General features: G+C 48.6%; 1 protein-coding gene across 2 annotated transcripts; it reads right to left on the bottom strand.

The window, feature by feature from the left end:
• Positions 1–2,246: 2,246 nt before the first annotated feature.
• Positions 2,247–10,566, bottom strand: LOC143384452 (cocaine esterase-like). 2 transcript variants are annotated; one of them, XM_076839526.2, is made up of 12 exons: positions 10,491–10,566; positions 8,063–8,267; positions 7,013–7,151; positions 6,005–6,138; positions 5,668–5,926; positions 5,145–5,243; positions 4,744–4,884; positions 4,559–4,636; positions 4,006–4,150; positions 3,457–3,591; positions 2,876–2,948; positions 2,247–2,430 (listed from the first exon to the last, which is right to left on the bottom strand). In XM_076839526.2, the coding sequence occupies exons 1-12, from the start codon at positions 10,564–10,566 to the stop codon at positions 2,247–2,249; spliced, it is 1,668 nt and encodes a 555-aa protein (XP_076695641.2). The 2 variants fall into 2 exon arrangements, with proteins under 2 accessions (XP_076695641.2, XP_076695642.2); XM_076839527.2 differs by having other exon boundaries at positions 3,502–3,591.
• Between the last annotated feature and the right edge of the window lie 9,937 nt (positions 10,567–20,503).

Raw genomic sequence — 20,503 nt, 5'->3', positions numbered from 1 at the left:
CACACACACACACACACACACACGCGACACTAAAGCAATTTAAAAAGCAATTAAAAATCTACAAAATATAATGGAGACCCTTTGGATAATACAATGTGCTTCTACAGAACTGAAACATAGAGGCATGTTCGCTGGAACTCAGTAAATGCTATAAGGATGCACCCATCAGTCTTCACCAAAAGGAAAGTCTTTCCTGTGCTGGGTCCCTGCAGGCTTAATGTTAACTTTGTCTGTTCCCTGGTGGCCCAAATGGCAAAATGGAATTGTCATCTTTTGCACGAAATTCATGAAGGTCTTAGTTTGGGTTTAACTATAGTCAATGGAAACAAGGGGGTCATCTCCCCTGGGAAAAATGGTGCCCAAGGAGGGCACGTCAGTCAGAGGTTGGGGAGTGGGGGACTCCCAAGGTCTTTGGGATAGAAATCCAACCTCTTAATGTCTGAGCGAAAAAGATTTGAGAGAACCCAGAGACACATTGAGCATCATTTGCTACCTTTGTACAATGAGAAAAGATGAGGGGGTTTTTATAGGAGGGGCCAGAGAAGCTTAGGGGGAGCAATGAGGGGAGAAGGAAAATCAATGATGTGGATGCCATAGTAAGTGGGGGATGGTCAGGAGGCTGCAGGGGAATTCTGCAAGGCAGAGGGACACCTTACTAGATGGAGAGGTTCTCAGGGAACCAGGGACAAGAACCTCTTCTGCTTCATGTCTGGACCTCCTGAGCCTTCAAGGCCTCTTCCAGGACACACCACACAGAGAAACATCTTCTCAGATGTGAGATGTGTTGTGATCGTGTCAGTGCGGGGTTCACAGTGTCTGCAGATCCACAGAGAATAAGAGCCAACTTAGGAGACAGGACTTCAGCTGGCCCAGACTCCAGGACCAATGGAAAAGCCCAGTCCTGCTTCTCACAAGTATGAGCCAGTCACCTCTCTGGGATAGAAAGAGATGGGTGGGCAGGTGTTTAAAATAGGCAGAGACATTTTCCAGTAGTTTGCAACCTTAGTTGCTGAAATCTGGAGGCTGTAGGTGCTGGGGTCTAAGAACTTGTGTCCCCCCAGTTCACATATTGAAACCTAATCTTCAATATGATGGTATTAAGATTTGGGGTCCTTAGCAGATTTTATCACATCACAGGCATTATTTGTCCCTTATACCATGTAGTGACACAGCATTAAGGTGCCATCCATGAGCCAAAAAGCAAGTTCTAACAAACTCCAAATCTGTAGGCATCTTTCTTTCTTTCTTTTTTTATTTTGACTTTTATTTTCAGTACTGTGAACCGAATCCAGGAGAACTTTACTACTGAGCTACATCCCAATTCCTATTCATTTTTAATTTTGAGGCAGGGTTTCACTAAGTTGCTCAGGCTGGCTTCATAGTTGTAATCCTCCTTCCTCAGTCTCCTGAGTTGCTGAGATTACAGGTGTGTGCCACCATACCAGGCTGGCATCTTGACCTTGGACATAACCTTGCAAACTCCGAATAATTTTCTGTTGTTCATAAGCTAACCACTTTGTGATGGTATTTTTTTTTTTTACAGCAGTCTGAATGTACTGTGATACTACGGCTTTAGGTAATCATGGTTTCTGTCTAGTCTGTCTAGTGGTCAATGACAGATATGAGAATACATAGGACTTGGATGAGAAGTAGATGTGGGATTTTTTTTTTAAGAGAGAGCAGGAGAGAGAGAGAGAGAATTTTTTAATATTTATTTTTTAATTATCAGCGGACACAACATCTTTGTTTGTATGTGGTGCTGAGGATCGAACCCGGGCCGCACGCATGCCAGGCGAGCACGCTACCGCTTGAGCCACATCCCCAGCACCTAGATGTGGGATTTCAACACTCAGGTGTGGGGACATTCCTCAAAGCATAGCCCTCCTTTGTAGAGTGTCTAGATTCTTGCAGGAGACAGAAAGTCCTGGGAAGTTTAGTTGAGGAAGGGAGGAATATACTAAAGGCCCAGTGGGTGTGGAGGAAGTTGAGCATCCACTGGGTTTACCCAATGACAGCTTCCTGGGGGGGATTTACTGAGTGTGTCTAAAAAGAGAGGACCCACAGCAGACTGGGCAATGAACATCATGAGGTGAATTCTTTACCAGTGTTGGCTGAATGGATGAATGAAGAGTGAATGAATGGCTATGTGAATGAGAGGCCAACCCTGGCTCCTGAGTGGGCAAGAGTGGGCACCACAGGCAGAGCCTACCTGCACATAGCCCTTCCCTCCCTCCCTGAACAGGGAGCTAGAGCTCTGTGTGCTTGACTTGTGTGCCTTGCTCCTGGATCTTCTGAGGCAGGGTCTTGGTCCATAACTGAAACCTGTGTGCCTTCAGGGCCTGGCCCACAGCAGGCTGGATGTCCAGCTGCAGGTACTGTTGGTCCTGGTCGAACAGTGGCCAGTGGGGTAGGCCCTCTCCGTTGGGGTTCCTGTGCACATGCCCTCCCAGGAGGGTGGGTCAAGGGTCACTCTGAATCGTGCTAAACTCAGACCTGACCCTTCCTACCCACCCCATTTGGGACAGGCCAGGTTAACAGGCTGGCAATTGTGTTGAGATTGGGTCAAGTTTTCCTGATGTTGGAAAGCAATGGCCTCTCACTAGTCTTGTTCCACACAGGGCAGGGCAATCTGGTCTGTTTTGCTCTTTCCTGTTTGGCTCTCATGGTAGCCCACCACCATAGCTTACCCTCCCAGCCACCATGTGTAGAGACCAGTGAGTGACCAACACCCACAAAGCACCCTCTTTCAGTGGGTCTTCAGGTTGGAGAGGGGGCTAGGATATGATTAAGGACACACATATGCTAATGAGTCATCTCAGACAAGGGGAGCAGTGGAGGGCCCATGCCCCCAGGCTGAGTGTGCAGGTGTCCTCACCCATTTCGAGCAAAATTGGCCCAGTACTTCATCATCCTCCTGCTCAGCAGCTCCTCCTCCTCAGTGAGCTCAACTGTGGAAGGAGGAAGACAAGGGTCCAGGTCTGGCCAACTCTATCCAGCTGTCCACTAAAATGCCACACTCACTACCCCAGCTGTAACCTATCCTTGGGCCCCAGATTTGTGTCCCTTCCCTACCCCAACAGTCCTGGGGCCAGGCCCTCTGCTTGCCCAACCTGCCCTTATTCATCCCAGTCTCTAGCTGAATCCACCTTTGCCTCATCCCTGGCCCAGTAATTCCCTTTTAATTTTGGACACTGAGGTGTCATTTTAGAAATGATTATGCCTTAAGTCACTTTTCTCCTATGCTAGACACCATGATTGGGGTAGAAATAGATGGAGGATCAAAGACTGGGATGGGAAAGGCTGAGATTCTAATCATAGAGCAGGTTTTTGAGCTATAATATGGTGGATTCCTGATTCCATCCTCTCTGAGCCACAGTTTCCTCTAGTTTACCATGAAGTCCCTCAGGGCTCCAGCCAGGGCCCTATCTCAGCTTCTGGAGAATTAAGAAGACTCACCTTCACTGCCCTTGAAGGATCCAAAGACAAAGATGACCTCGTCGCTATGGTCAGCCTTCACGTGGAGTGGTCTGATGTCACTGAAGATGTTGGGCCGATGCTGGAACTCATAGAAGTAGACAGGGGCATGGGAACCTGGGGGCATGGACAGGTGATGGCCCCTCACCTTGAGCTCTTCTGCTTTACCCATCTTATTAAGATGTCTGGGTCCAAAGTTGACTGCAATCTGAACAGTGGAAAGGGGAGCCCCAGGCTGGGCCGGGTCGGTTGAAAAGTCTCTTGGTGAAATCATAACCCTGGACTTCCTTGCTGTGTTCTCATGGGCATATCACTAAATGCCATCAAATCAGTGTCCTCATTTGTCAAATGAAGGTGATGTCTGTCTCTTACACTAACCATGAGGATTTTCTGTATGGGAGCTACCAAGTGTATTGCCTCCAGAGTCTGATAAAGACATCTGTGGGGACCAGGACACCAGAGACCTCACCTGGGACTCACACTTGTGAGCTGCATCCGTATGCAGCCAGAATTCAGTAAAGATATACTCACGCTGATAATGTGCTACTTGGAGTGCAGGATTCACAAACAGGATGTCTGCCATCAGCTCCTGGAGCTGGAGTCTGAGGGTTTGTGGGTCCTCATTATCCCCTATATACTCCTCCATTAACAGGTCACCAAATTCAGCAGGCAACATCTAGCACAGGAGAACATTGAGAGTCCTGTTAAGCAGGCTCTGGACTCTGGGTTGGGGGATGAACAGGAATGGATGAAAAGACTAAGTTTTGGGGTGGGTGACCACATACATTACCATTTTAGGTCACTCTTTTTTGCTAGGGGTTGTTACATGAGCAGGATATCTGATGTGCCCTCAATTTTTTTTTGTTTTGTTTTTTGGCAGTACTGGGGATTGAACCCAGGGACACTCTACCACTGAGCTATATCCCCAGCCCTTTATAATTTTGAGACAGGGCCTTGCTAACTTGCAGCAGATATCCTTGATCTTGTGATCCTCCTGCCTCAGCCTGCTGAGTCACTAGGATTACAGATATGCATCACTGATCTGGTGTCCTCTTGAATTTTTGCAGGACCCCAGGAAACTCACCAAATGTGTCCACATTCTCTGAAGAATAGCCTGTGCAGTCCTTCTGTCCATTTCCTTCTGAGTGTCAGCAATTAAGCCCTGGTTGGCAGAAAGTCTTGATTTAGGGATGGATGAACTTGGAGCTACAAATCTATACGATCTCCCCAGGGTTTCCCAGACACCGGGGGTATGGGAATGGACCTCACTATAGAAAGAAGCCAACCAAACTCATCATTGTTGACACCAATGATGCTGGGGACAGGTTGAAAATCAGCCAAAGCCAGTAGTTCCTCAGGATGCCTGGGCAGGAAGGTCCCATCTACCACACCAGAGATGGTCTTGAAAGCCTGAGGGGACACTCAATGACAGGAAGCAAGGTCAGGGAATAGAAAATTTCTGATGTCCTCGGAGTGCTTTCCACCTTTTACTGACTCTCCCAAAATGCCCATCCTAAAAGGCACTGCTTCCTCATGACCTGTTCCACCAATTCAAACACAGACAATGGTATGGAAATGAGTTAACTGTCCCACAAGATGAAGGGCACTCAGACCTTCTGCCCCTCTAACTCTCCATGCCCTTCCTCCATACCCATGACCATTCAGCCTACCTTGGTAATAGCCAGCATTTCCTGTTCACTCTTGCCCCTCAGGCAGCTCACCAGGGCCTCTGACTCTACTTGCCCACAGGCAGACAGGTTGGCCACCATCTATAAAGAGACCAGGTAGGGGCTGGATCATCCCTCCAGGCTGGGAGGAAAGTGTTGCCTACGATCCCAGCTGGGTGCAGGTGACCCTAATTCTCAAGGGTGCCGTGTGTGGATTGTCACAGGTGTGAAACTTTTCCCTGAAGCTCAGGTGTCAGCCAGAGGAGCCATTACACCTGCTTAGATGGTTCTTCTTAGGATGAGACCCCCAGGGTGCAGCTTTTCAGAACATAGAGCAAAATCAACCACTGTGAGGTAGAGCCATGCGGATTCTGACCCTCGAACCCCTGAGCAATCTTTGGATAAACATCAATTCTGAAGACACTTCAACTGTTTTTGTTGTCCCCACTGAACAGACAGAGTAGAAGTGGCTTGACGGTGAGGGGCGAGACAGTGCGTCTTGGCTTTCGTGGTTGAGGGCACTCACCATGGAAACCACCTCAGATGAGCTGTCAATAATTTTGGGTAAGAGAGCCACCCCACTCTCCATGATGGCACCATGGAAGAGTCCTTGGGACATTGGAGACACCACATGTGAGGACACACTAGTGCCACCTGCAGACTGGCCAAAAATGGTGACGCGATCAGGGTTGCCTCCAAAGTGGGCGATATTCTGCTGGACCCAGCGTAGGGCAGCCACTTGGTCCAGGAAGCCCCAGTTGCCAGTGGCATGCTGGTCTCCAGTGCTGAGAAATGAAGGATGATGATCACTGGATGGTCCTCTGTCTACTCAGCCCCATTGACCATCCCTGTCCCAGGCTCACCTGAAGAAGCCCGGAACTCCCAGGCGGTACTGGATAGTGACCACCAGTACATTTTCAATGGCTGCCAGAATAGAACCATCATACATGGAAGCTGAGCCCACCACCAAGGCACCACCATGGATCCAGACCATCACCTGGGAAATCAAGACAGATGCCATGTATCTCTCACCCAACCCAAACCCCTCCTGGACTGCTCTCTAGACTTGGATAGTCTCTGTGTAGCTACTACATGGACAGAACCCCAGCAGGTGACATGGTATTTCTCATGAGCAAGGGACTCCGTTTCAAGACCACTTATGCTATTTTTTTTTTTTTTTTTTTTTTTTGGTACTGGGGATTGAACTCAGTATTGAATTTGACCACTGAGCCACATCCCCAGCCCCTTTTTATATTTTTTGTTTATTAGAGTCAGGGTCTTATTGAGTTGCTTAGCACCTCACTTTTGCTGAATCTGGCTTTGAACTCATGATCCTCCTGCCTAAGCCTCCCAAACTGCTGCTGGGATTATAGGCATACACCACTGCACCCGGCCCATTATGCTTTTGAATCTGCCCATGTATCAGATTCTGGCTCTATTATTCCCAGAAGCCCTTTGAGACGAAAATAAAAGGGGTGTCTCCCTGAACGTCCCACATAAACATTAACCAGTTTTATTAGCTCAACATTTTTAATAGCTCAACAGGTAATCAGTGTTTGGAAATGCAGATGACCTCAAAATGCAGTCCTTGAGCACCTGATTGTCTCTCCCAGGCATGAATTGGTTGTTGGTGTCCTGGATCCACCCTAGGGCCACAGCCTAAAACCTCTGGGGACAAGCAGGTCTCTGTAATCCCAGGCCCAGGGTTCAGTTACCCATCCTGAGTAAGAAGACTTTTTGAACCTGTTAGTAAGAGTCTTCTTATCAGGGTCCACACTGCAGTGGGGCTCAGACTATTCTCATCTTTACAAAAATCTTCTTGCAGAACAGCTGTTTTCCCACCCAGCGGCTGACCAAGGTTTGACACTCACAGGCAGGTTAGAGCCCTCATGGGCATGGGCAGGTGAGTAGATGCTGAGGTACAGGCAGTCCTCTGACATGGGGATGAGAGGGAGGGTCAGATTCAAGAGGTTCGTAACCAGTGTATTCCTAGCCACATCCTGCAGACACCTGGTAAGAATAGCAGTTATTCCAGGAGCTGTGCCGTGGGCAAAACCAGACTGTGGGTCCAGAGTGAGTCTAGGTGCTCAGTCACCCTCAGTCCCCACTCCCCCTCAACCCTGCTCACACTTGATCCTTCTCCAGAGACTCTTTCCACCAAGTTCCAGGCCACAGGCTCGGGGGAAGCTGGTATGGAGCCCAGACCTCCAGGAGGTCTCAAGGTTGTTGAGCACTTGCGTCCCACTCCCCCTGAGGCTGGGCAATCATGACTCTAGGGGCCTGTCTGAGAAACATTGGCTGCATGTGTTGACCAAATAATCCCTGTCATAGGGTGTCCCCACACAGGTGGTACATGAATGGGTAGAGGTTAGTTTCCCATAGAACATACTAGGACAACTCACAGTCCAATTCGAGACTTTGAGGGAACCACATCCCTCCCACAGGGTCATCAGCTATAAGCACATGCACCTGTTTCTTGGACACTGTCTCCTGAACCTGTGGGCTGGGATAGTGACTATAGAAGGTGGGAGTCACCAAGGAGCCACCACTGCTTCCATCCTCAGGAATCTACAGAATGTACTGGTGGGTCTTTTATAGTTTCTTAGAACTAACATGAACCTCTCCCAGACACACGTCAGTCCCCTGGTTGCAGAGAACATCTGGCATAAGATAAGCTGGGACAAACATGTCTCTGCAACTAATGCTCTCTGGGTGCCAAGGCCTGAGATGGGAGCCTGGGGAAGTTAGCAACTGGTACTCTCTGATCCTCTGTCTTTGGAAACACGCATGTGAGAATCTTCTCAATGCAGAGGGAAGTTGCCTGGACAGTGTAGATGAAGAAGTTACCGAAGCCTGGCCCAGAGCTCAGAATACTCACCCCCACCCAGGTCTGAGGTTTCCCAGACCCCAGGAGAACTTACATGGCTGGGTGGGAGGTCCCATCCCTCACACCACTCCAAGGGTCAGGGGGCTCAGGGGCTGCAAAGCGCAGTGGTCCTACAGGTGGCTTGGCAAAGGGAATTCCCAGGAAGGTGTGGACCCCCGCATCGGTGCCCTTCACGTGGACAAGGCTGCCCCGCACCTGCCCGGTGTGGGTGATCCGGATGGGGCTGACTGAGTCCTGGCCTGTGGGCAGAGAGATGCACTTCAGACTTTGGTCTGCCCAATCAGCTGCTGGCCCACAGCACCACGGCCTGGTTGGCCCTCCTCAGCTCTGCCCTGTGGAGGAACCCTGATCTGTCAACATTCGCTTCAGAATCTTTCTGCTCATCCCTAGTCCCTATCCCCACCACCACTATCACTCGACCAGGTCACAGCCTATCCCTCCAGGCTCACCAGGCCCCTGTGACTTGCCACCATCCTTCAGCCCTAGCAACTGCCAGCAGAATGTCTTTTGGGCTGATGGGGCAAGAGTGTCCTTTGCACTCACTGTGCCAGGTCACGGCACGCACTAGGAGGACTGTGGGAATGGAACTAAAGTTTCCCATCCTCAAGCATCTCATTCTTGAGAAGACAAGAAATGACATAAAGAAGCATCATTCATGTAAGGAGAAACAGACTGTGTGAGGAGAGCTATGAGTTCAAAACTCCTGTCTTGCCTGGGGTCGGGGATCAGGGCGAGAAAGCAATGGAAAATCAACCTAGATATACATGGCTTGTCCAAGTCATGATATTTGTTAAAGGTTGATGTTGGGTATGTTGGTTTTAACTCTTCTCTCTACTCCAGAATGGGCCCACTCTTGGGTGCTGTGCAGCCCTCGGGCTGCCTTAATCCTCTCTGTGCTTCAGGGTGCAGGTAGTTAGCAGTCAGGCCCACAGTTCTGCTATTGCTGACATCTCCCCAGCTCCCACATCACTGGAGCCTTCCCTCCCCCAGGTTCAAGTTCTCACTCTAGAATGTGGTATAGATCTGAGCTGGTTTCCATAAGAAAAAGTTAAAAACTCCAAATCTCCTCTTTTCTCCCACCAGATCCCCTAGGATCTGCGTGTTTGATGCTCCCTGGTACAGGTCAGGCCAGGGCAGCAGCCACTCACAGGACAGAGAAGGAAATTGGCCAGCATCTCTTCAAGTCCAAAGGCACACTCCTGTCCCTACCAACATGCTGTCTCCACACAATGCCTTGCCAGATGGGATCTCAGCCCATGTAACTCACATGGCCACTGGCCACTAGTGCCTGATATTTGTTATAATAAAAGAAAAAGTCTGCTAAGTATTGTTGCAGCTGTCTCATTGAGAACAAGTCCTCCATGAAACAGCAGAAGGAATCTCTACCATGCAGTGGTATGAAGTGTCCCCGGGGCAGTATATGAAAAGCTTATGCTTAGGTGAGAGACAAGGACAAGCACTGTGTAAAACCTGGACCCTCTTTAAGACCTAGATGGGCCCTGTGGAGGAGCCAGGACTGGGTGGGAAGAAGACAGTGGAACCCAACTCCATACCCTCCTATATGTCTTATTTTTTTTAATGTGAGTCCAAGAAGAAAGATTGTTTAAAAAGACCTCAGTGAAGCTGTAAAGATCTTCCTGATGAGAAAGTTCTGGTTTTCTAAGATCTCAGGTAAGGGAGGAAGCCTGGCATGATGGTCCAAGGGGGTAAGTGAGCCTGGAATCCTCTGGGAAGATTAGAGTGGGAAAGTCTTGGGGTTATGACCAGCACCCATACTAGGAGGCTTCAGTGTGAGAGTAATCCAGGGCTGCAGATACACCCTGGCAATCACTTCTGATAAGGGCCTAGAGATTTCTAGCAGGTGCAGAGCATATCTACCTTTGTCCTGGAAGCCAAGCCATGACTGTGCCCCAGCTCAGGCCCATGAGTGAAGGGAACCCAGCAATCTTTCAGATGAGCTTTGAGAAGTGTTACCAGGAACTTCTGTATCCCACCAGGCCAATAACCTTGCCTAGGGACCCTTTGGAAGGTGCTAGGCACTTCTGTGTCCAAGGGATGAAAACACTCAGAGCAAAATGTAACCAGCAAGGTCTTCTTATTACCATTGTTATTATTCAAGGGTGAGTAGAAGCTACAGCCACAGCCACACATGGGAGAGAAGTGTCTCCTATTCCGGTTCCTCTGCCAGGAGGCTTCTCACTTGCCCATACTGTGCTCCTCAGAATCCCTCACACTAGCTCACTCCTCCATGGGGGTGTCCTCAGGCAGCTCTGACCCTTCTTTGGCTTTAAGAGAGCCACTCTGAATTTTGAGGGAGCTCACCTTCCTGCCCCCATCCCCTTCATGTGTCTTCTCCACCAACTCCCCCCACCCTTGGTGCCTTCCCTCCAGGCTCAGGTTCTGTCTCTGTGCACTTTGGCAGATCCAACCCGGGTCTCTGCCACCCCCCATGGGATCCTCACCCTGGCCCTGGAGGAGGAGCAGCAGGAGCCCATAGGTCACGATGGTGAGCTGCACACCAAGTTGCTGAAGCCACATGGTCAGTTCCCAGGACTGTTTCTGCATCCACTGGGCTTCACAGGGCACTGCATGGCAGGACCTCAGTCCAGGTGGAATTTGGACCTGGCAGGGAGGAGGCAGGGAAATGGGTGGTGCCCTGCAAGGGGTGTGCTGCAGGAGAATCACTCTGAACTCTCAGAGGTCATGGAGCCAGTAGGCTTGTCCCCTTTGACACCTCCCAAGGTGCCACACAGCCTCTGCAGCGCCTCTGAGATCCCAGGACCCCTCTCCTCACACTGGAGTCACTAATTCCCTGTCCTTTCAGTCACAGGCCCATGAGGGTGTTGGGGAGGGGAGGAGGGAGCAGAGAGCTGGATGTAACTGGAGGAACCTGGAGGGCTTCTCTGAGGGGGCAGAATGAAGATTTCCAGAGAAGGACAAATACAGGTGACCTTGCTGGAGTGAGGGGAACTGCTTGCACAGTGGCAGGGAGGTGTGACTGTGACCTTTATTGCTGACTGGGTCCCCTTCAACAGTCCCTCATCTCAAGACTGTGTTCTCAGAGCCCCTGAGGGCCCCTCCCTAGTCAGTCTGGCCCTTCTTTTGGAAGGCACTTCTGTTGGTACCCCATTACCCGATAGCCAAGGTCAAGTTCACCTTTACTTATTCACTGGAAAGATGTGAAATTAGGGCTGGCTGATCCAGGGAACTCCTAGGTCTTAGGTGCCTCTAGGAGATTCTGAATTATCCTGAGCCCTGCATGGGTGAATGGAAGCCAATCTGGGCTTAGAGAGCCCACAGCTTGATTTCCTAGAGGAAAACTCACAGCCCAGCACCATCTATGTTCCTTCTTAGCACCTTTGGGAACCAATAAGCATTTATTCGGATCTGAATAGCCAGCATACTGGTAGCACCACTTCTCCTTGACCTCCACCCAATCAGCAAGGCTGCTGTGGATTCAGTTTCCCTTTCAGGGCACTCTGCTCCAAGCCATAGCCCTAGCTCCTGCCTGGGCAGATGCTTTCTCTGCCCTGATTTTCTTGATCTAATTCACAACTGGGTTGTGAGGATCCTCCCACTCAGAGTCATGTTACAAGCTTCTTTATGTCAACTGAATAACATAAGTGCTTCTTCCTAATTTAGAGCCTGCTGTCTACCACTGCTAGGGTGAAGGTCCTCATAAACTTTGCCACTTATTGCACAATCATTCAGAGGCCCCTGCATTCATGGTAGCCACAATAACAGTAAAAATGTGAAATTAAGAAAAGTCCCAGGTGCATATCTGTGTATGTGATTGTATCTATTCTTTCTATCTACCTATCTAGATACGAAGAATTTCTTCTGCTAGACTGACCCTCTGTCTTCTAGTTCCATTCTCAAGAAAGACCTCAAGAAAGGTTGGGAGTTAAACCTCCTTGCAGTTGTGCAATGATTGATGTCAATATGGTCCTCAGAGTCTACAGATCAAAAAATATAGGAGCAAACTTCACAAGTGAGGATCCTAAGGAACCCACCTGACTCCCTTCAACATCCCATTGCCAGCCAGAAGCCAGGAGCCAATGGTCATGCCCTGTCCTTCCTCTCACAAAAATGGGGCCAATCACATCTCTGAGACAGAAATAAATGTCAACAATAGATGACAATATAACAATATAGGGGGACAATAGGTAATGTCAGGGACCTTTATATTTTTAGTATTGGTAACCTTGGTGGCTGAAGTATGGGAACTTATGTGCTATGGTTTGAAATTTTTTTCCCCTCTTAGATTTATATGTTAAAATCAAATCCCAAATGTGATGGTATTAGCAGGTGAATGCTTGAGAGGTGACATATGAGATGGAGTTCTCAAGTATAAGATTGATGCCCTCTATGCTTTGGATCATATTTGTCCCCCCAAAGATTCATATGCTGGAAGGTCCACAGTGGTGACAGGTAGTGTGTCGGTGGCCATGAATGAATTGTGAATTTGTTTGAGCCATCTCAAGGCAGGGTGTTGCTCTTCTGAGAACTCTTTGTGAAATCCCTCTGATATAAGACCACTCAGTTTACGCAGACACCCTGCCCATTATCTCAGACAGCTCTAGGCTCAAATGCAGCAGCCCAGAAGTAGAGGAGGTGGGCATAACCTGCTAAGACCCAACCAAGTTGTTTTTGCCATCTCCATCCTGTTTTCCTTGGGAGGTTCTTCATACTGAATCCCACTGGTGTTCCTATCCATATAAATAAAGGGCATGGGTTCTATTTTGTGGTTAGATCCAGTCTCCATCAGAGCTAGATCATCCCACCGTGCCACCTGCTTTTTATTTATTTCCATGCCTTGTCTTTATTTCTAAAATTTCTCATATCATTAATATTTCTAATCTGACTCACCACCCTAGTTCAGGCAACTGAGTAAACACCATGCAGGTCATGACAGTGGTGGAATCTTCAGGGGATGGGGCCTATTGGAAGGTAATTAGGTCATTGGGATCATTGCTTTAGGTAGAGATTAATACAGTTCTTGTGAGTCCTACAAGTGCCATTTTTATACATCAAGGTCACCCCATATACTATCCCCTTCCACATTTAGCCATCTCCCTCCCCACTTCCCCAAAATATTGTGAGGCTGAAGGGAGCCTTTGTGAGTGGCTGAAGAAATGGCAGCACCAAACTGGGACTTTTAAAACTGTGAGCCAAATGAAACTCTTATCTTTATATGTACTAATTTCAGGTATTTTATTATAGCAACAGGAGACAGGTTACTACAACACCATTATAAATTAAGCCTGTGAGAGCTTGTTTGTTTCTTCTGTCTCTTGAGGACAGTGAAAAGGTGCTGTTCAAGAGCCATCATCATCAGATACCAAGTTATCTGGCACCTTGATCTTAGACTTCCCAGCCTCCAGAACTGTGAGCAATAAGCTTTTCTTATATATAAGATACCCAAATTATACTTTCATAAAATCAGCCCGAATAAATTAAGATACTGGCACATTTGGAGTGCAGGTGTTTTTATTGGCTTCTTCCATGTAAGAAAACATGGGAGACATGCTGAGAAATGAAACTGGGCTTTTGATATCTAGGAGAGGGCAACATTCCCCTAGCACCTCTCTTGAAGTGGGGAGGGTACGAGAGTTGGGAGGAGAGGAGAGAGAGGGTTCAGAGAAGGAGAGATAAAGAAGCTGGGAAGGGACACAGGACCAGTGGGATGTGCAAGAAGGTGGGCATCCACTGGGCTTACCCATCCACATCTTCCTTGGGGATTACTGAGTGTGTCTAACAAGAGAGGACCCACGGCAGCCTGGACAATGAACATTGTGAGGTAAGTTATTTGTAGGTGTTGGCTCAATGGATGAATGAATGGCTACATGAAATGAGGGGGTCAACACTGGCTCCTAGGTAGGCGTGTGTGGGTACCACAGGCAGACCTCACCTGCACTCCACCCGCCCAGCTCTCCCTGACATGGAGCTACAGCTCTGAGCTTGTCGTCAGCCCCCTTAAGTTCCTGGATCTTCTGGGGCAGAGTCTTGGTCCAGAACTTCAACCTGTGGGTCTTCAGGGCCCTGAGCCCCCTGATTTTGGTCATGCCAGGCATCCAGGCATCCAGGCAGGCAGGAGGCATGGGCAATGGGGGGAGGTTTCCTAATTTAGGAGAGCAATGACTTTCTACTTGTAGACTTTCCACATGGGACAGAGCCTGGCCTATTTTGTCCTTCCCTGTCAGGGCTTCTGATGGAAGCTCTGAATTGTGGCCCACCCTCCTGGTCGTTGGAAAGGGACCAGGTAATGGCACACACAAGATGCCCTCTGTTAGAGTGAGTCTTTGGGTTGAAGCGAGGGGCCTACGTTGTGATTAAGGACATGTGTGTTATTGAAGTCACCTCAAACAAAGGGAACACTGGATGAGTACAAGTCTCAAAGGAGGCTAAGATGGGTGGTGCATTCTTTCACTCATTTCCAGTAATTTTGGCCCAGTACCTCATCATCCTCCTACTCAGCAGCTCCTCCTCCTCAGTGAGCTCAACTCTCAACTATGGGGAAGAAGAAAGCAAGGATCCAGGTCTGGCGAAGCCCATCCAGCTGTTCACTCCCGTGCCACACTTAGCACCCTAGCTGTAGCCTGTCCCTGGACCCCAGGCCTGTGTCCCTTCCCTACCCCAACAGTCCTGGAGCCAGGCCCTCTGCTTGCCCAACCTGCCCTTACTCATCTCAGCTTCTAACTGAATCCACCCTGAGTTTGTCTTTGGCTCAGAAGCCTCCTTATTCCTTCTAAAACGGGGAAGTCATTTAAGAAAGCATTACTATGCCTTTTTTTGAAAAAAAAAAAAAGAAACAATTATGACTCTAACCACCTAACCATGGTTAGGGTGGGGACAGGTGGAAGAAAAAAGATTGAAGTGGTAAAGGGCTTAGATTCTAACTCTGTTATGAACTTTTGAGTTGTAAGATGGTAGACACCAGATCCCATCCTCTCTCTAAACCACAATTTCCTCATCTGTACAGTGGGATAAATTGCCACTCCTGCCCACTAGAATGCCACCTGGCTCCTAGGAAATAAAGAAGACACCTCTGCTGCCCTTGATGTAGGATCCAAAGACAAAGATAATTTCTTTGCCATGGTTGGCCTTCGTGTGAGGTGGCTTGATATCCTTGAAGAAATTGAACTAATGCTGGAACTCAAAGAAGTAGAGGATGGGAACTGGGGGGCTGACAGGATATGTGTGGGTGGCTCCTCATCTCATGTGGTGGCCCTCTCCTGCCGTACCCTTGGCAATAAGATACGTAGGTCCAAAGTTGGCTTGAATCTGGACAGTGGAATGGGGAGTCCCAGGCTGGAGCAGAGGCAGCAGGAAGGACCTTGGTTAAATCAGGTCTTGGACTTCTAGCTGTGTGGTCTTGGGAAAGTCACTAAGTGTTACTAACTCATTTTTATCATCTGTATAGTAAAGGAAATGGTTGCTTCTTACACTAGCCATGAGGATTTATTGAGATGAGGATCATCAGGTGCTTGGAACCAGGAACCTGATAAAGACTTGTTTCAGGACCTGGATACTCTTATGAGACTCACAGCTCTGAACTGCCCCCTAGGCAGCCAGGATTCAGGTACAGATATACTCACAATGATAATGTACTATTTGGTGTTCAGAGATCATGAACAAGAAGTCCGTTATCTTCTGTAATTGGACTTGGAGGGTGTGGAGGTCTTCATTGTCTCCCATGTACTACTCCATCAACAGGTCATTGCATTTGGCAGGCGACATCTAGTCCAGGAGATCAGGGAGTGTTAGGTTAGGCAGGCTCAAGGACAGTGAGTCAGCAGTCTCAGAGTCCAGAGATGGGGCTTGCCATGGGACTGAGAATGGAGGAGAGGGCCAAACTCTGGGAAGACTTTATCCAAAAATATGTACATAGTTTAGCCTTTGTTCCTGGGGTTCCTACATAAACAGGAATGTAGAGGTGTTCCCTCCATTGGGGCAGGACCCCAGGAACCTCACCATCAGTGTTGAAGTACTCTGAGAAAGAGCCTACCTAGTCCCTGTGTTTCCATCTGGGTATCATCAGTGCCTATGAGCTGGGAGGTGGAAGGAAAGTCTTAAATTTGGGGTAGGCTGGACGTGAACCTTGAAATCCTGAGCCATACTTACACACACACACACACACACACACACACACACACTAAATGAGATCTTCAGGATTTTAAGGACTTGGAACTGGGCCTTGCCATGTGGAAGATCCAGCCATACTCATCATTGTTGACACCAGTGATGCTAGGAATATGTAGAAAATCAGTGGAGGTCAACAGCTCCTGGGATTGCCTGGACAGGAAGATTTCATCCACCACATAACACATAACCTTGAAGGCCTAAGGGGATATTCAAGGTCAGGGAACAAAGTCAGAGCTCAGACATTTTCTGATGCCCACTGAGTTACTTTTCCCCCTTCCTTATTAATCCCAGTATGCTCACATATATCCCAAACCTGACTTTGCATAACTTTGTCTCCATTTCACATTCAGCTATGGAAATAAAGTAGTAAACAGGAAAGTTTCCCTGATTATTCTGTCTGAATATTAATTAAATTGTCTTTTAATCTCTTTGTCCCAAAAGATAACCCATGGCTGGGGGCCTGGGTGACCTCAAAGTGTAGTCCTTGAGTAGGTCTCCCAGGAATGAGCTGATTGAATACCCTGAACTTATGAAAGGGCTACAGTTTCTGACCCCTGAAAGCAACCAGAGCTATGTGAACCCATACACAGGGATTAGCTGCCCACCCTGTGTAAGAGGCCTTCTTGGACTTGATAGTGAGAGACTTCTCATCAGGATCCACACTGCAATGAGGCCTGGGTTAATACTTCCTGATCTTCTTGTAAAACAAAACAAGTTTCTTCCCATCCCAATGGCCATGGTCTGACACTTACAGGCAGGTTTTCCTCATGGGTGTGGGCAGCTGTGTAGACGCTGAGATATAGGAAGTTCTCTTATACAGCATGGGAAACAGAGTCAGAGTTAATAGGTTCAGAGTCTCTATGACTTAAGCATTGTGCAGACATCTGGTGTTCTGATTTAGATATGAGGTGTCCCCCAAAAGCTCATGTGTCGGGAGCCATTTCCACACGTGACTGGGTGACTCCCGGTTTGGGCCTGAGGCTTCTGGCTGTGTCGGAATTTTCCCGGCCCTCTCCAGTTGAGAGAACCCGGCCGTGTGGGGGTGTGACTGACCACTGACCCCGGGGGCCCAATCACTGACCCTGACCTTGGAGTGCGGGCCCCCTTCAACCTTCATTGGATGGAATTCTCCCCTGAATTTCTTGTTCCCCAATAAAAGGCTACTCCCTGGCGTGCTCCCTCTCTCTCTCTCCTGCTAGCCCTGAGTAATCCTTGCTGCCCCGCCGGGCGGTTAGAGGTGGGAACCAGAGAGGGGAGTCATCTCGGACCTGGTCATAGAAAAAGGTAACTGAGTCTGTGTGTTTATTTCGATCTCACTAGCTAACTTTTTATGCCAAGAACCTCATTAATGAAACCATTGTGCTGGCCGCATGGTGGACTCATGTGTAAAATAATGCAAGGAAGTTCAGAGGTGAAATGATTGGGTTATGAGAGCTTTGACCTAATTGGTTCATTAATCCACTGATATGGATTAACTGGGAGGTAACTGTAGATAGGTATGGAGTGTCTGGAAGAGGTGGGTCACTGGGGACCTGTCTTTGGGACTTACACTTTATCTTTCTCCTTCTTAATTGCCATGTCCTGAGCTGCTTTTCTTCACCATACTCTTCTGTTATGGCGTTCTGCTTTAGTTCATGCCCAGAGGTATGTAGTCAGCTGTCTATGGGCTGAGACCTCTGAAACTGTGAGCCAAATAAACTTTTCCTCCTGTTTTGGCCAGGTCTTTTGGTCCCAGTGACAAAAAAAAAAACTAAAATATTTAGTAACAATGGATTAAGGTATTCCAGAAGCTGTGCAATGGTCAACACTGGACCTCTGGTCCTGATTTGCTCCCAGACACTCTCAGTCCCTGCTCCACCTGATGCTCTGCCTTTCTTTAAAGTCATTTCCTAACAAGGTAGAGGTCAGAGGCTCTGTGGAAGCCGGGATGGAGCCCAGACTTCCGGGGAGGACTAATGATTGTTGAGGGCTTAAGATCTCACTCTTCCTGAAGCTGGGAAATTGTGTCTCTAAGGGCCTGTTTTGGAACCTTTTGGGGCCTGTGTTGACATTCATCATTTATCCCTGTACCCATTCAGGCCTGAAATAGCATAGGTGGCAGTGCTTGAGTGGATAGAAGTTAGTTTCCCATAGAAGAGTAATGGGGCATCCCACAGCCCAAGTCGAGACTCTCAGGGAACATCATCCCTCCCACAGAGTCTCCAGCTATAAGCACACACACCTGTTCCTTGGCTGCTGGTACCTGGCCCTGTGGATTGCCACAGTGACTGTGAAGAGCTGAGTCCCCAAGAAGCCATCACTACTTCCCTCCTCAGGAACCTGCAGTATCTGTTGCTGGAGTCAGGGTCTTTTATAGGTTGATTGAGCCAACCTGAAGAGGATCCATCAGTGAGGCTGGGTAGATTTTCCTGTCTGGAAGGTCCTGGTGTCCTCCAAGAGCCTGATCAAGTGCAGGTAAGGAAGGAAGCCTGGCAGGGGCGGGCCATGGGAGTGAGGTGAGCATGGATTCCCCTGGGAAGATTACACTGGGAAAGTGTTGAGGATCTGGTCAGGTTCCACACTAGAAACCTTTGAGGTGAGAGAGATCAAGGGCTGCAGACATCCTGAGCATGGTAACCTCCTGGCAACTATTCCTGATAAGGGCCTGGAGCCTTCTGATATGTGCAGATCACTATCACGTTTGTCCTGAAACCCAAGCCATGTCTGTGGCCCAGCTCAAGTCCATGGGTGAGGGGAACCTACAGCCTCCCTGTTTTGCTTTGGGATGTGGTATGATGGGGGGTCATGTGGTGAGAAGGGCTGTTGTGTCCCACAAAGCCAGTAACCTTGCCTGGGGACATTTTAGAGGATTCCAGGTGCTTCTCTGGCCAGAGGGGACAAAATACTTAGAGCCAAACATAACTGGCAAGGTATTAGTAGTACTAGTACTAGTAATAGTAGTAGTAGTAATACCTGAAGGTCAGTAGCAGATATAGCCACAGCCACATATATTGGAGAGAAATGTCCCAATCCCTGCTTCTCTTCTGACCTGCCCCTCCAGGGCTTTCAGAGGTCTAATAGTGGACTCAATCCTCTATGTTAGGTGTCCTTAGACAGGCCTAATCCTTTCTCTCTGATTTCAGGGGAGTCACCCTGGGATTTGGGGGTTTATGGGATGGTCACATTTCCCCTTCTTCATCTCCACCACCTCCCTACTTCCTGGCACCTTCTTTTCTGCTGCTGTGGGCACCATGCTCACCCACAGGCCACTGTGGAGCAGGACCTGTCCAGGCTCAGATAGAGTTTGGAACCAGGAGGGAAAAGTTGAGGCAATGGGTACCACTGGGAGAGGTGGGTGCTGTTGGAGAGCCACCCTGACTGGGCAGAGGTCATGGAACTAGTGGGCAGTGGGGGGAGCTGGGCCATCTCCCTTTTGCCTACCTGCTTTGTCCACCTTCCAAGGCACTGTGCCAGCCCTTCTGAGAACCCTAGGAACCCTCTCCTCACACCTGGATTCACTGATTCACTATCTTTGCAGTAGTGGCCCAAAGAAAGAAATGTGTTGAGAAAGTAGGAAGTAGGAAATGTTGAGAAAGAAGGAAGCAAAAAGTTTGTCATTTTCACAGGCCAGTTGTGCCAGGGCAATAGGGTAAGCTGCAGTAAGGACAAAGAAAGTGTTCAGAGACAGCAAATGAGACATATGATTTCTAGGGGAAAGCTTACAGCAGATCAGTGACTGCACCAACAAGAGTTCAGTGTGGACAAGCCAAACAGATAGCACCTTTGTCCCTCTGTTCCTTAAGGTGCTTTGCCATACAGTGCCTCCTTGACTCTCAGAGCATTTTGTCCACTGGCAGCTGGCTGGACAAGGACATGCATCCCTTCAACAGTGCCCTCAGTTCCATGCCTATCCCCATTCAGAAAGGGGTCTTATATGTTCGACTGAAGAAGCAGTGACATCATCAGCATTAGCTTGCTTGTATGGCCATTATCCTAAGGAGCAACAGTCCTGGTGTGCCTGCAAGAAAGTAACTTTTTACAGGTAAAGTAACATGCTCCCAGAGTGCATAAGAGAAAGCCAGTGTCCTTCCACAGAAAGCCTATGTACCTGGACTTTCCAGCCCAGGCTTGCTCTCATTGTTCCCTTAATTTAGTTAGATTTTTGGGAACAGAAAAGAGGCATTCAGGGATATGGTGTTTAATGATTCAGAACTGTAACTGGAGAAGCCAAGGAATCCTTACATGAACAGAATGGACCTTCCATTTGGTGAAGGGATCAGTTTAAACAAAGGCAGGGAGGTGTGGCTGAGCCATTAACTCTGAAAGCTCATCATCTTCTGGAGCAGAGTTT

The sequence above is a fragment of the Callospermophilus lateralis genome, chromosome 18 (assembly GCF_048772815.1).
Source record: "Callospermophilus lateralis isolate mCalLat2 chromosome 18, mCalLat2.hap1, whole genome shotgun sequence".
Taxonomy (NCBI): Eukaryota; Metazoa; Chordata; class Mammalia; order Rodentia; family Sciuridae; genus Callospermophilus; species Callospermophilus lateralis.
The sequence above is the reverse complement of the archived record's forward strand: the minus strand, read 5'-3'. Positions and strand labels throughout refer to the sequence as shown.